At 33.4% G+C, this 17,065-nt stretch overlaps 1 protein-coding gene across 1 annotated transcript; it reads right to left on the bottom strand.

The window, feature by feature from the left end:
- Positions 1-9,469: 9,469 nt before the first annotated feature.
- TRIADDRAFT_52022 (uncharacterized protein) lies at positions 9,470-15,493 on the bottom strand (the record flags this gene model as incomplete). The annotated part of the gene is made up of 8 exons (XM_002107950.1): positions 9,470-9,537; positions 9,757-9,808; positions 9,903-9,940; positions 10,156-10,351; positions 10,544-11,694; positions 11,822-12,060; positions 12,441-12,610; positions 15,416-15,493. The coding sequence occupies 8 exons, from the start codon at positions 15,491-15,493 to the stop codon at positions 9,470-9,472; spliced, it is 1,992 nt and encodes a 663-aa protein (XP_002107986.1).
- Between the last annotated feature and the right edge of the window lie 1,572 nt (positions 15,494-17,065).

The following is a 17,065-nucleotide window of genomic DNA, read 5'->3' as shown; positions in this document are numbered from 1 at the left end:
AAATAACTGGATTTAGCACACTATTCAATATAACAAAGACTTTGACTGTTCGATGAAATATTCGACTTCGTGGTATAAGCTTAAATGATCGCAATGTAAAATAGATTTCGTTAGGTAGCCAACAAATTATCAATGCTGCAGATGCTGCCATTACCATTTTGGACATTCTACGCCGTCGATATCGAGGCAAAGCATATTTTCGGCGACTAGGAGATCGAAGTTTACTCCATCTTTCAATATTAATATTAGCGCAAAGTATAATAACTAATGGTACGTAAAATGTTATAATTTCTGAAGCAGTGAACCAATAAAGATAAGTATTTGCTGTGGGAAACACACGATACCACTTACACGGAGGCATAGTGTTATTGTCGTAATGGACGTTAACTACATTACTTATTTTAAAGGCCATATTGATAAGGAAGATGATAGGCATAATCAACTTGGCATTGCTAGAACGGCAGTAACGCCGATAGACTATAGGCTTAGCGATTGCGACCCATCTTTCTAAGCTAATAAATGCTATAATAGCTACTGAGTAAAAACCAAATGTAAATAATAAATACTCCGAAAAGATTATACGGCAAAAAATATCTCCGACTGTACCTGATGGATATAGATACTTGTTGGCAGGAATAACAAAGTCAGGCGTAATTAGAGTCAGTGTACCAATGGATAAGTCGGAAATAGCCATATTGATGATTAACAGATCATAAAATGTATAAGCATGTTCTATTTGCATTCCACGCCATAGCAGAGCCGTGACAGTAGAGTTAAAAATAATCGATAGTACTGATATAAAACCGTAAAGGACATGAAGAAACAAGGGTAATGGATAATAGCCTGTAGAATTATAGATTGAAATATTAGCATTTGCCATAGATGTTAAATTAATAGCTATTTCGGGATTTTCGGGATTCATTATACTTTGTATAGTCTGAAAATGTTGCTAGCGTGTATTGCTACTGGAATATTGCTGTCTCTTGCGTAAAACAGTGCCAAATTGGCGTTAGTAATGCAATATGTAATATGTATGCAAATGTAATAGCTTATGATTTCGATGTAATAGGTTGCAGAATAGAGAAATTTATTATTTGAGGCTAGAATATAGATGTCTGAATCAACGATGTTTAATAGAAGTTAAGGTTAGATTTCTTAACTATTTTATAATAATAACTAGAATATAATGTGATATCATTAATATAAATTATCAGATACTGACCAGTTTCCCTTCTAATCAATCAAGTTAATACAATATCGGAGTAGAAAAATTGTAGCGTTCGCTATAAAGAGGGCAATGGGATTGTTGCAACTCATAAATAAACTATTTTTTTTCCAGCTGTTCTTTTAGGAAGATATTTACGCGACTTATACTGGAATACTACTGTACTGACTTCCAGGGACTACTAATTTTAGCGTTGCTGTTATTATGAAAATAGTCAAATATTGCATTTATTTGATTAATAATATTTGGTTATCACTTGCAAATAAATATGATTTTATTGAGCTTAGCAGCGGTTCTTAACTCTAGTTTAAGGCTATTATAGAAACGTCAACACCTAGAAAAGAAATAAATAAGTAATTAAATATCCACCTGGTCAATATAATTCTAATCTAAACATTTATCTTGAAAGTTAGTAATGTAAATAAATCGTACCTACACAGATTTTTTCAATGCAGAATAATAAATTGTAAGCTATTTACAGTTATAACCAATAATGAAAGCCTTAGCAATACGCATTCTGTAAATAAATAACAAAATCAATATTTTTTCGAAAAATACATATTTCTATCATTATACAGTTAATAAAACTGATATAATTACTATTTCTTTGATTTTAAGTTTTCGTATGCAAACCAGATATGACAGTTTAATAATATTATTCTTACTTTGCCATGCGACATATTAGGTTCATTTTTTAGTTGATCTAACTTTTACATATCTAAATTACAAAATTGTTAGATTTGATGAAGAAATAACAGTATCTCCGTCGGAGTTAAAGCAAGTCTATTTCATAAAATGATACATGCTTTAAGCCTTGTCAATGCTACTTAGAAAGCAATAGAAAGTAAGAATTACAATTCTGTCTATTATTCCGCAGTTAGCTGTATTTTATATGTTAGAACACTTGCGCGTAAGTTTTTAGTGATTCAATGTTAACGCGTGTACCGTGCTGTTTATACGATCAATATGGTGATGCCGATACTTACAAGTGTTTAATGCAATTATTTCATTGCTCAGCTCTAAGCTCAGTTCACTTTTATTTTTTAGTAGTCATAGTAATTTGAAGCTGGTTTTCAATACTAAAAGCAACGTATCGTACATCCTAATAACCTTATTCCAGAGAACGTAATATCGTAATCGTTTAGCATATTATGCCTCTATTGCATGGATTTACTAATCCAAAGAAATAGAGTAAAAGTATGGTAGTGCAAGTATGGAAAAAGTCAGATTAACTATCTAAATGTTATGTATATATATACTAAACTTAATTTGAAGTTGCTAATAAAAATAGAACATGGCAATCCTATTTACCGTGCTCTACCATAAATAGCTGTAATTAGACGCGTGTTATGCGTATACGGATACGCACATATACAAGTGTCTATATCACGGAAGAAGGCCATAAATCTTTTCTATTAGTGCCTTCTTCAGTTAATGTTGTAGAGATATTAGTTAACTACGGTAGTTGTACGACTTTAAATTATGGTAAAAGTATGCTATCAAGAACGGTATGACTCCGAATAGTCGGTTTAATCTAATATAGTAATTATAGATTGCGGCTGGTATGTTGAATTAGGAGGTTTGTACTATTCGCACAGCTCGTACGTGGTGTATTGAGGAATTATTCTAACCTTAACAGTTTTAATGTTGAACTTATTAGACTGTGAACCATAAGCCTAAAATCTACTTATAACAAATAAATAAACCAGTCTGTACATTACTTTAAAGTTACCTATGTATGACTGTCACCGGTGTACTGTCGATGATAATTTCCGTAACCAGAAATGGTATTAATATGACATTGCCCCTTAGCTGTCGCTATTGAATAAAAGACCTACTGAATATTCTATACTATACAGCTTATAGAATCATATACTACGTACACTATTTTCAATTACGATAAGAATTATGTTGGACTTATGGGTCTCGGGTGGATTTACACTAGATGTCTGCCAGGAATTGGTAAGCTTAAGAGTATGAAATAAAAATGAGGCAATGAGGTTTTTAATTATTTATATTTATAATGTTAAGCAATAATATATAAGGAAGTTAATATCAAAATGTTTAATTATATTGAAAATGTGATAAAAAATGTGGTTTGATCACCGTAGTGTTGACCGATGGCTTCCTATCAAGCAAGATAAATCATAAATATATTTTACTAAATGCTACTAAATCAGAATTGATCAAACTTATCACGTGCAGGATAAACAATGTGAAGTAACGCGTAGAAATATATTACAATACCTTTAGTCGGTTTGTTAAAATTTAAACGAGATAAATCAATTTTGCTTACGTAATAGCGTTACGTAATAAAGTCATCAGGCATAAAAGTACATAGATAGAACTGCAAATAGAAAGTGTAAGACTATATTTTTATCCTTTGCGAGTCAATACTGCGAACTGGTGCCTTCGTACAGATGGCAACCTATGCCAGTACTTAAATATGATTATTGTATAAATAGGGATACACTATAAGTATAGATATGAATTGAAGAAACAGTTTTTATATGATTTAAAGAACATAATAAAGATTTATACTAGAGTGATGTTATTACGTAGAAATAATCACAATGCAAAGAAATAGGCATTTTAAATAAAAGCGACAGTGCAAAGGATGATCCCTTCATGATGAACTAGATGTCATTAATAGTAAATCTTGCTTGCAGGCAGCCCACAGGAATGGTAATCTTGGATAGAAAGAAATGTTCTGGTTTCTTTAACTGTAAATAGATTGCATATGTTTATTCGACCTAATATAGCTAGTAGCTTACGCTTGCAGAAAGTATTCATGGCTGTATACATGATTGGATTTAGAACGGTATTTAATACTATCATTGCTTTAAATGTCCGATTGAGTGCCTCATTATGAGGCACTGCTTGGAATAGATAAAGGCTATAATATAATTCGTGCGGTAACCAGCATATTAATAAGATCGCTGTAGCTGTTGAGGCTATAACAGTAAGGCGTCGAATTCGATTGCGTTTTAGACCGCGAATAATATAAGACTTTACCGCACTCTGACGATGATAAAAATGTCTAGAAATCGAGTAATACTTCTGGATCATCAAAAGAATTGGTATGAATATCCTTAGCGATTCTAAAGCAAGGTAATAGCAGGCTTTACTAAACGTGTGGCTCGATAATTGAATTAGACGGCAAGGAAATGCGTTCAATGTCCAATTTTGATTTGCTCTCATCATCATCAAACGATCGATATTCAAACCGGGTATAAATAACCATACTGCGGTTAAGATGATGATGGCTCTTTTGACTGTAAAAATTTTTCTATAATGCCTTGCTTTGTTGATAGCGATCCAACGTTCATAAGCAATGATAGTTATGGTTACTATTGATATCGAACCAAAGGTAAAAAATAAATAATAGGATGCTAATGCTAGGCAAAACATATCGATGCCTAGTATAGTTATGAAAAGATGATAATAATGCCATGGTATAACTGCGTTTGGTGTTAAGAAAAGACCAATGCTTGTGAAAAGATCGGCTAAGGCAAGACTACATAGTATTAAATTTGTCGGTCTACGAAGCAGATGTTTATTGCATACAATCAACAAAAGGATGGTTAAATTGACCACAATACTTAGGCCAGCAATAATGCCGTAGATGTAATGAAAAACATAGACAGTAGTTGATTTATGGTAATAGCTCATATTTAGCGGGATTCCTTGCATGTCTTCCAACATTTTATACAGACTTGAATTATCTATGGGCAAAGAGGACACTAATCCGATATATAAGAGGTAAAAATTCTATCGATATTTCGGAGAAATTTTGCAAAACTCGATCATCAAATAAACTATCAAGAGAAGATAAATACGCTATCATTAATTGATTCAGGCCGCATTTTGACGTAAAATTAGAACTTGATTAATTTGCTATATTACTACTTTTCTTCTATTAATTTAAATACAGCCGTTATCACTTTAGAATCTGATATATTTGGGAAAGTACTGGACTTAAGATATTTATCATCAAGAGCTTTCTACTCCTTAAATAACATTAAAGTCTAAGATAATGCTATATAGTCATACTTATTTGAAAAGATAACATGCGCTAACTACCCACTGAATTCTTCTATAAAACAGCTACGATTCTAGTTTTACTAAAACAATTTATTTGAGACGAGAAAGCGATTTCAGTGCTTTTAGCGAGGGAAATTTTTAATAAGCGTTGGAGTTGCCGTAAAATTGTGATATACTTATTTAGCCAAAATGGTTATACTGAAATACGTGTATTAGCAACTAGAAGTATATTTACTTACTTTCGAACAATTTCTCATCAGATTGGAAAAGGATGGCAACAGGACACGAAGTAGGTGCGCTTATTAATAGTTCGGATGACTGAAGACTTAATGCCAGATTGAATCTGAAATTCTTTAGCCAGTGTCATAAAATTGGTTAACCAGAGCCATCAATCCAAAGCTAAATTCTAAATAATGAAGAGACCTTAAAGTTCGAATAATTGCCAAGAAATATAGATGATATCCCTAAGGGTATCCGACGATGCTTAGATCGAAATCAGTATAGATTTTCTTTCTGATGGAACTTTCACATGAGCAGATGGAGAGAATTTCGGTATTTGTTATCATGAAAATATCTGACGACGAAAATCTATTTATATCATTTTTGCCTTTGCTTTCAAGAATTTGGGTACCAGCGACTATATACGAGTAGAAACGGTAAGTACAAAGAGAATCAGACAGTCGTCCGTTATTATTCTACCTTAAGGAACTCGATTCCAAACTCATTTTTTCTCTATCATAATAGCGTCAAATTCTAAACTCTTGAGAAAGTTTTCTTTTTGAATTCGATCTGATAACAAAGCTGTCTGAATCTTTCTTTGCTTGATGTGTACAGTTGAAAAATTAAAATACATTGTTTGTGCTAAATTCAATGGTGGTAGATATTGATTAGTTTTTCATAGCTTTAAGGCAATATTATTGCCTATTGGAGATATCATTCTAACCATGCATGGTCTATTTTTAATTCATAAACTATGCTACTGTCTCGTTGGGAGAAATAGAATAAAAGCTGTGGGTAAGCAGTTATTGATGATTCATGACTACCGACAGAATTGAGGCTAGAAGTGATTCATCTTGTTTACTTCATATTTTTACTCTAGCAACTCTACGATCAAAAGCAAAACATAACCCTAGATGCTTATTGATCGATTACTAAAGAATACAAAATTGTAATAAATCTAATTTATTTTATTTCATCATCGAAAGAAATTTATCAAGGAATAAATGTTATTTCTTAGATGTAAGTAGGGGTAATCAATTAATGACCTGTTCTTTGAGCGTAAAAATCATGGCTGCTCGTAAAAGACTACTTCTAAATTAATCATTACTAGCTTGAACAATTATTTCATATTCAGTTTAAGATTAGCTTACTTTATCGATTATTTACAGCGCCCGCAATACTGGAGAAAATGCTGAGATGACGAAGCGGTGGTATCATTTCATTAACAGTAGCTTTAAATTAAAAATATTTTACGCAACATTTAAGGTATTAGGTGCGTGAAAGATGGAGACATAAACGCATTGTAATCTTCTTTCTGTCTTTGATCACTTTACGTAAATTTGACGCCAAAAAATTACAATTCTGAATGTCTCCATCTCGAAAAGGCATAGCAATACTGTAAAAATTGTTTAATTTTCACAATAGAGGGATAGATACAGAAATAAATAACTTCTTTTTCTAATGAAAGAATGGTGAGAGTAGGTGAGAAGTAACAGTCAGTTTCCAAACTGATTATGTTCGTTAGCAGATGTCAATAATGAATGAATTTTCACAGTTGTGAAATAATCACGTTGGGAACCCATTAAGATCGGTAATATATCGATCTAAACAAATCAAAAATAAAGATAATCACGATAACACCATCATCATGACTGTTTGATAGACTTAGGACTAAAGAAGGTGTTTTAATTCGAATGGTGTTTCCTGTTTCAGTCTTATGAGTATATACTAATTCTCTCTCGACATAGTGTCCGTATGAAAGCTTCGAGTAAAGAAGCCGTAGTTTGAACAATTTCAATCATAATCTTATGATTCTCTTTATTGTCGGAACTTTCGTCCTTAAATAAGCCAATAATACTTGTAAATACCTTCAATATTTTTCCCATTATACAGTAGTATTTTTTATAGCTGTGTAGAAACAGAAATTGATAGGTAGTGACTTTATACGTACTGTAATTTAGTGAAAAAAATTTAAATTGCTAAACTATACTGTCTAGTTTGATAAAATCGGAATCGAACAATATAGAATAATTTCCAACCAGCTGCTATCATTAATTATGAAAATCAAATACTTTCTGATTCAGGGCTTATATAAGTTGAACTTTCGCAAGATCATGCAATAAATGCTTTCAAAATGATCTTTCTTGGTTAGGTTATTAGTTTGCCATGTTATGGACTGCTCGTAGGAGAAGTCTTCTTCTAGTAGTCCAAAGGTATATTTACATATCGAATAATTTCTAACCAGCTGCTATTATTAATTAAGAAAATCAATTACTTTCGGATATAGCACTTGTACGTATAAGTTAAACTTTCCCACTGTTATTTAATAAGTGCTTTCTAAATCATCTTTCTTGGGCAGGTTATTACTTTATTACGCCTACAATGCAAATAGCTGTGGAAATCATAAAACTATTACCTCAACTTATACCGAAATAACCATAAAGAACAAAAATGCAATGCGACAGAAGACTGCTAAAGCTATTTTAGCGACTTACCAGATTCAAATTAGGATTTTTAATTGCTTGTTCGCAAGTTCTTAATCAATCATCATTCACTACGGACGATAACTATGCAAACTTGCCTATAATCAACATAAGAATACAGTAATACATAATTTAGAAATTTTTTCGGTCATCCAATGAGCGCTTAAGAAACTACATTTTAAGGATGTTCTGCGATAATAGTTTGCTATGTACTTCGTAGAAGATTAAGGTAATATAACTAATATTACAGTACTGAGATCCTTTGGTAACATCAAATTGGCAGATTTAGAGTAGAAAATAATGCAATAAAAGACAGTAAAAGTGCTGTCACTAACTGAATGATAATAAGCCGGATAAGTCAAGTTTTCAATTACTATTCAATAACAGCTTGATAAATTATCGTACTTGCACGCGTTAATAATTATTATAGAAACTCTAAAATAAATTTTATATTTTGAGATTTCTCGACTTATTACTCTTACAACGAAAAACGATTATGAAAATCCATAACTAAGCTATATGGATTTTAAGATTGCCCCTTAAAGAAACGTTATAGAAGTTTTCAGTCTCTTCACGAAAATAGTTCATTAATTTAGACTTTCCGCTGCTTTTCTCTCAGCGTACAATAAGTGATTATCGCTATATTTATATCACTTCAAAATATGAATATTTATTTTGATGAAGGCTCATTAATTAGTCTTGATAGTGCTGTTGCTATCCAACGAATGTGAACCAAATTGAAACGAGTGTATGAAAAATAATTTTTTCATACTGTCAAAGATACTATCGTATAAACAATGTGTATCTATTGCTAGATGTTATAAACAGCTTTTGTCACACTCTATTAATTACCAGCTATTACATTATAAGTAATTATAGTCACAGAAACAGTATACCTAAAGTTAATAACAGACATCAACAGTTATTTATGAAAGTGAATTTTCTATGAAGAAAAATATATATATTATCCCTGTGTTTCATTGGCGATGAATTCAAAATAGTATTAATGATATTACAAGTTTTAGATTTCTGAATCCATCTTACAATTGATTCGATTAATTATACCAGAATTGTTTTACAAGTAGCCTTAGATTTCTGGGTTTAATGTATTAAGTTGTAACAGTATTCGATAATCGAAGTTACGTTGTCACCATTAAGATTATGCGGTGTATGCATTGCTTTGCGGTTACGAGAATGCATGATACTACCATTGCCTGGTTTAAAATCCAAGAAATCTAAGTCTATCGTTGCAAATAGAAATTTAACAATCATTCCGGCAGTGATTGAATATTTGATGGCAAGTTAAACTTTACTGCAATCATGTAATACTTAATTTCATTTCTTAGTATTATTTATCAACTAAATTAAATTATACCCTTTACTTATTCAGTTAGTAGTACATTAGATGAATACATTGAGGCGATACAGAATAAACTCAAGGCCATGGATTCATTATTTACACCATTGCCGCTACAGTCGAAAAACGTTTAATAAGTTATTAGTCTGTATTGTTCGCAATTTTTCCCATTCTCTTTCTTTCTCTAAACTCTTCAAATTTAGCTAGACCTATATTTTGAAGTGAAAGTTATTATAATTTAATATAATTGATGATAAGTGTAGCGGAAGATCTAAATAAAACAGTTTAGGTATAACATGTACCGTGTAAAACTAATTTTATTCTTCATCCAATGTATAGATAGTAGAGTATAATATAAATTATTTTCTCAGATATTTAATAGCAACATTTATACTGGTTCTATTAAGATCTAGATTTTTTATGATTACCTGTGGAGTTATGTCGTACATGGAAAGTTGCTCGAGAGCCTACACCAATTTCCTATTTGTGGCGAAAATCGATATTATTTTATTATGCGTCTGCCTATGCAATAATTATATTGTATTTATTTTAGAGAAATTTTACTTCTACGTACCCGTAGAATCTGTGCAGCTTCGCCATAGGACATACCATCTAGAGAACCAAGTAAAAGAAATTTTTAAATAATACGGTACAGTACAAAAGGAATATACTAACTACGCAACCTTCTAAAATTTATTCTAACTGACTCATTAATGAAATATAACTGCATTGTGCATAAATTTTATCTAGGCATCATTTAATTCTGCGTTGCATTAGCTATCACGGTACAGTAAGTAGCTTTTACCAAATATCAGCGTCTTCATTACCTATTTCAAAGCCATTGACTTCAATAATTTGATCTCCCTTCTTAAACCGCCCATCAATTTCTGCAGCTCCACCGACATTTAATTTGGCTACGTAGACACCAAATTCTGAAGCACCAAGTAAACTTAATCCGAAGCCTTTACTCGGCTTAATCATTTCAATGACTCGGTCTTCACCTTCAACGATACCTCCTCTAGGCTAGAATATCAAGAAATTGAATCAATTATCGACGCTTACCACAAATCAAGCTTGTTAGCGCATAAAGGTCTAATAAATTTTTACAGGTATTACATTTAAAGAGTAACGTATAAACTTGATGCTATCTAAATTATAGGTCTATTTTTACGCAATAGCTGTATTACTGATCGCTGTGTTATTGGAGGGAATTACTTTTCTATTTGCTGAAGGTTGCGTTCTTGTGTGAAGTTGCTCAACAGATGATTTACTAGTTGTCACATTTTTAAGAGCCATACGTTCGTTGACATTGGTCGTTGAAATTTCGTATACGTTTTCTACTTTCTGAGCATTGACTTGATATTGTATCTGTTGGGTAGCTGGTATTCGTTGCCTTGGATTTTGCAGCCCACTTGACTGGTTGGGGCGAATATATCTAGGAGGATTTGAATTGTTAACTGCAGCGGATGGCGGTCGATATCCGCCTTGAGTCTGGGGTCTGGTATTGACTGATGGTCCAGCTGATCGAGGCTGAATATTTTGCTGCTGCTGCTGCGGCGGAAGAGCATAACGCACAGGTTTATTATTCGCTTGACTTTTTATCTCTTGCGAAGGGCGATGATTATAGTTTGGTGGATTGTTACCTGTAGGTGATACTCTACTCATCTGAGCCGGATTTTGAGGTCTTACATTCGGTTGTTGGACTTTTGGCCTTGCCTGGTAGTTTTGGAACTGCCTTTCATTCGTCGTCATATTATTTTGATTTGGAAAACGAACACCTTGTTGTTGAGGTTTACGTCCTATAACATCAGATGTAGGTGATTTATCGTTGGAGTTTATTCGTCGATAGCCTTGTGGTGGTACAGGATTTTGTGCTGGCCGAGCTTGAGGAGTATCATAGCCATACTTGTTATTGCTTGGCCTAATATTAGATGGAGCCCCACGTTGAACACCTTGTGGTGGTGCTTGCTGATATGATGGCTGTTGTCGTTGATTCTCCGTTGGGGTAGTACGCTTTGGGCTTCTAGGTTGATCAGCGACTGTTTTGGGCGCTACCCCATTGGTATCGGATAAATTATTTATGTTTCTTGCTTCTCCATTTTTAGCAACTGGCAAATTTTGCGGCCGTTGCTGCTTATCTGCGGAAACATCATACTGTTTCGGCTGTTTAGGACGTTGCTCTTGGTTGGGCCTTCGATTCCCTTGTTCATTTATAGACGTTTTGGGTTTTGGATCTTGAAATGTACTAGGTGGAGTTACTCCTGGAACATCTCCATGTATCGGAGATCTTTGAGGAGTAGTTCTTGCAGAATTAGTACTATTCACAGACTGATTTTGAAGTAGCCTTGCTGTGTTAATTATCGATCCTAGAAATACAAAATGGAAAAATATTAACCTCAGAATGAATTTTATGAGAAAATTGAGAATTTTCATTATTCTAATTTATGTTGGCTGCGATCTTAATGATATTAGGACAAGAAAGCGTTTATTAACCTGGATTTTCTCTCACAGGGGTAGTAATGGGTGATCGTTGTTGATTCACTATTCCATTGCCGTACACTATCTCGGCGGATGTATCAATATCTTCGTACTGGTGTAGATCTGCATAATCCACGACGGAAGTCCTCGGAGAAATTTTCGATTTCGGAATTTGTCCTCTGTCCATTTCGCTATTCCCTTGCGGCTGGTGATTTATTGGATCAACGCTCTCGCTATGAACTTCCTGTTTTGGCCTACAAATAATTGGCAACGATTCAAATCTGGTTCTCTATTTTTTGTGATATAATTTGTAAAACAAGATAGACAATATTTTTTCTAGACAGTGGGAACATCTAACTCTTGTAACTGATTTATTTTTTTATACGTGCCAAAAAGGCTTCATGTAATTTTTAGAAACTTACATTTTATCAATGCTAAATGCAATAATTGTAAGTAGAAAAAGTTATTTACAAGATAAAGATACTGCAGAATGTACGGCTCGCGTATTATTCAATGTATTAAATTCACCATCGTGCACAATGTTAAACATATGCTGTTTCTATGTAGCAACACACAGAGGCTACGTTATCAAAGCCTCAATGTAATCTTTTCATAGGAAGAAATTTAAGCTTACAATTTATTGGGTACTTGTGCACTTGATGTAGTCGCTTGGGCAGAAGATTGAGATTTCTTTTTATCGTCCTTGATACCAAAGCGATGTTTAAAGCTATCTCTAAGACTTCGTCTTTCGTTCGATAGATCAACTTTTGCAGCCTTTCTTCTTTCGGCAGATGTTGAGAGAGACTGATATATACAGAATGAAAGCCTCAATATTGATTACAGTTGTAAATGAAAAGCGATTGAAGAACAAGTTCTCGATACCTGGGATGCAATTGCAAATTACTAATCTACATTTATTTATGATTTAGTATAATCTTGTTTATAATAACTATATAAATACATATGATATTTAAAAAATCAATAGACTAATCGGAAAGGATCTTTAGATTTACTTACTTAAACTGAAAAGTGCAAACGAATAAGTATGGATGTAAATAGTAATTAAATTATTACGACTGTTTCCATATTGAAAAATGTTGTATATTATTGTAATGAGTACAATTTATGATATATTCATATAATTACTGAGTATGTAAAGAGTGATTGTAGCCTCTAAAAACGGATTCTATCGTAGCTGCTAGCTTGTCTGATTTTGAACAGCTTTTTTTAATTACGACTGTGAAATTTAGCGAATTGCAAGTCATATAGTAGGCTGATTGAATTGAGCAGATTAAAATACGTAAGAGGTATACGGTACATGTACATGTAATCATGGTTATTGCAAATATACGAGTGTAGTTTTGTGAATATTGCTAACTTTAAAATACCCTGCTACTATGAGAAATCAGAGGGTTTGATAATTGTGATGATATCTTAATTACGGTAGTGGATTGACTTGGATTTTTTTACCGTGTATTATTTGAGTTTGATAGTTGTTCAAGTTGCAGTAGCGCAGTTCCCCAAAGTTGCAATTAAATATTAAAATATTATAGAGGTATCTCTTGTGTTGTATTCAAAAGGTATAGCATGGGCCGAGATAGATTTAGCATTATATGTAACTATTTGAATTATCTAGCATACGTTTCGTCGAATTTATTCTTTGCATACTTTTAAGTATGCAATCACGCCTCCGGCTAGTAAGTCAATATCGAATAAATTATATATAACTGTACGAAAAAATTTATCGCATTCATATATATATATATATTGCATATTGTAGAATAATAACGTTATTTTGATACTGTTACTAAATTGATACCAGATCAGTAGTAAAGCATAAATTTTACTGTTCTACGAGAATTGTTAGATGGACAAGTTTATTTTTAGAGTAGAAAATTTATCCGACTACTGGTTTATTTTGCGCAGATGCACCTGCCGATAGGATAGATTGTCAACACTGATCATTCATGATCTATCTTCACAGTAGCTGTCATCTTATCATTTTTAATTTTTTATTTGAATTACATCCCTAATGTATAAGATGACAGTAGCAATACAGGAGTTATTTATATTTCGCTGTCAACATAAATAGAATATTCATCAGATGATAATATAGACTTTATATAGTACTGTATGATGCGATTCGTTACAGTTGTTTTGATAGGAGTAATGCAATGAAAAGGAAAATAACTAGCAGCTGGACAAAATGTCTTCAACTATCATCCATAGCAACAAATTGGTATAGTTTATAATAAGCATAGCGTCATGTATTTGCGCTCAATCCGATATGATGTAACTATTTATATGATTGCAAATAAAGTAAATGCCAATGTTCCAAGTTATCAGTCGGTCAGGAAAAGGGATGTAAAATAAATGTGATGTCAAGCAAATGATAGATTGTACGCTATTATTAACATGGTCAGAACTGTCGCATAGTATAATACTATGTCTAATTTGTAATAAAAAAGATTGATCACAACGTTATTGATATTTATAGCAAACCTAGGGGACTAGCCAAGCTACAAAGACTACGATGTAGGTCATATCCAATTCAATCTTGAAGTTATATAAGCAACTCTAGAATTAATTGGACATTCATGTTATGGGCTATCAACATAGATACTACGGACACGGACATAATATGTCAACAAATTTCTACGTGATTATTACCACTTATCAGCTATCTTGGCTTAAATCGAATTCACCATCATCAAAACTTACGTATTGCGATTACCATTTCTAGTAGTTTGAAGACGTCTATTTTACTAGTGCTACATGATAGAATAGGATGTTCTATAGTAAGTATTACTAGGTTTCTAAAAGACGCATATCAATCGATCATGGTAGCTTTATGACAGGTACATTGTTTGTAAATTATCGCTAAAGAAGTAATTGATGTCAATCAGTGAGTACCTAATTCTAGTTGGTTATTTTATTCTACAGAATTCAATGCTTCTTCCTTAAGCATAACAATATTCGAAAGTGGTAATGGTAGATGTGAAATCATTTAACTGTAATTGCATTTGTGTATTTTATTAACTAATTAATGATTAATGGATTTTTAGTGATTGTAATAAAGGTATTTAGAATAGCTTGATGTTAATTTATGAAGTGCTATCACTATTGTTTGCGTACTTGTCGTACAAGGAATCTCTACAATAGTTCACTTTCTTGGATTTTGTAAAGTAACCTACTCGATTTCAACCGTTGGCTATGAGTAAGGAAATATAGTCATTTGATCGGAATTTACAAGAACGGTATCGTAGTCGATCCGTTTATTTTTAGTTGATTCATCTTAGATGAACTATTGTTGCTATGTGATCTACCATTGGATTGTATGAAGTTTGTAGGGAACGAATGAAAGCAGCATACTGATAAACTATATTGTATCTTAACTGCCAACAATAAAATACAAATTTTGATCAAAGTAACATTTTTCCGGGATGGTTAAGATTGGACAAGCCTTGAAATTGCTCGGAAAGAAATTTTTGGGCGATCCTGTCCGCAATTTGTGTAAGAGTTTATTTTTGTGTCGACAAAGGATCGATGCGCGTATTGATAATAATGCTAATAGGAAGATTCATCGATTGCTATTAGAACAAGTCTTACCCTAGCATAATCTTCTTGAATGTCCATAACATTCTTAAATAGTCTGTGTTTCATTAATGACAGAACTTCAGCTAACATCTCCTGATCTTCCTCATTGCTATAGTTGTTTCGATCGTTTTCCAAGATGACTTTTCTAGCGCCATCATGGCTTTGGAATAATCTGTAAAATGGATCGTTTGCATTTATAATCTTATCTAAGCATATCACTCTCTCCGATTCATTACATTATCCATTTTGACGCTATTCGATTCAACAACTTGGATTCATTTTTTTTATTATCTAATAACAAGATATTCAACGCTGTACTCTATCATTCGATAATAAACAAGTATTATCTTGGCAGAGAGAAAGAGTACCCAAAAGAAAAAAGGAAACTAAGAAAAACAATTTGATAACGGATTACGATTACGTTATCAACGATGACAAGTATCCTATCAGGTGATAACGGTATCCTACAAGAATATCACTATGGAAGTGGTCATGTGCAATATGACAACGACGATAGACCAAGAAAATAACAACAGGATAGGATAACGGAATTGACTTCAACAACAGGGTTAAAATTGCTTTTATTTTCTACCTTTCTTAACTTGAGCCATGTTGCAGACGAGTTGATAACGGGATGACTTGCGATGACACTCTAGACAGTTTTATTTGAAGGGCGTAGTGTCATCCGCTCCAAGCGTCACTTTAGCACTACCCTAGTAGCAACGATGGGTTGTTATGCTTGACTATAATAATAATAATAAGTTTAGTTATTGTTTGGACACCTACTGCAGATTATTGCGATACGAGGGTATCAAATGATGGACGTACTCTTACTAGTGTATGACGTTAACTGATCAGTCATCCGGCCCTAGGGTGTGCCCTATTGTAGTCAAACGTCATAGACAAGTGGTTGGAGTAGTCATATGTGCACTTGTAGCTATTGCTCCTAGAGGTGTCTGTCTGTCTGTCTTTTCTTGGTCTATAGTATCGTATAGTACTAGCGTAGTCGCTACGCTTACTCAGCGCTGGTGGCGTAGCACACCGCTGTACTGTAGACAGCGAGTTATTGTCTAAAATGCTCCTTCGTTAATCCTATCTGTACTGTAGTCCAATGACCAGCAAAATAGTCAACCTGTCCATGACAGTTATTGAACAGTCGCCCTTTCTTTCTTGTCGGTAGTCCCTGACGCGTACAAGCGGCGTACATGTTATACAATAATTGGCTATGACCAATGTCGTAGCTCTGGTACAACATGATAGCGTGAACAATGGTGGATAACATAGCTGTAGTACTGCAGTTCATGATGACTTGACATTGCAGCGGCTCTGACGTACTGACGTGTACGCTGTATACTGTACAGTGTACAGTGCACAGCGTACAGTGTACAGTGCACAGTATAGTCTGTAACACACCGTATTGTAGATACTTTCTACACCAGGCTTAGTATCTAGTAGTCCACGGTACAGTACAGCACAGTGATACAGCAGCAACTCTTGATCTAGAGTACCGTACAGTAGGTGATGAGACTGCCGTTCGACCAACCCCTTTTTAGTGGATGCTACAGTACACAGTGCACAGTGTACAGTACAGTATGATCTACAGTACTGTACATTTTTACACATCTAAGCTATCGATTGATACTAAGTTTGTCTAATTTGGTC

Source organism: Trichoplax adhaerens, genomic scaffold, assembly GCF_000150275.1.
Source record: "Trichoplax adhaerens TRIADscaffold_1 genomic scaffold, whole genome shotgun sequence".
In the NCBI taxonomy this organism is placed as follows: Eukaryota; Metazoa; Placozoa; class Uniplacotomia; order Trichoplacea; family Trichoplacidae; genus Trichoplax; species Trichoplax adhaerens.
Note: the sequence above shows the minus strand (reverse complement) of the source record. Positions and strands in the feature narration are given on the sequence as shown.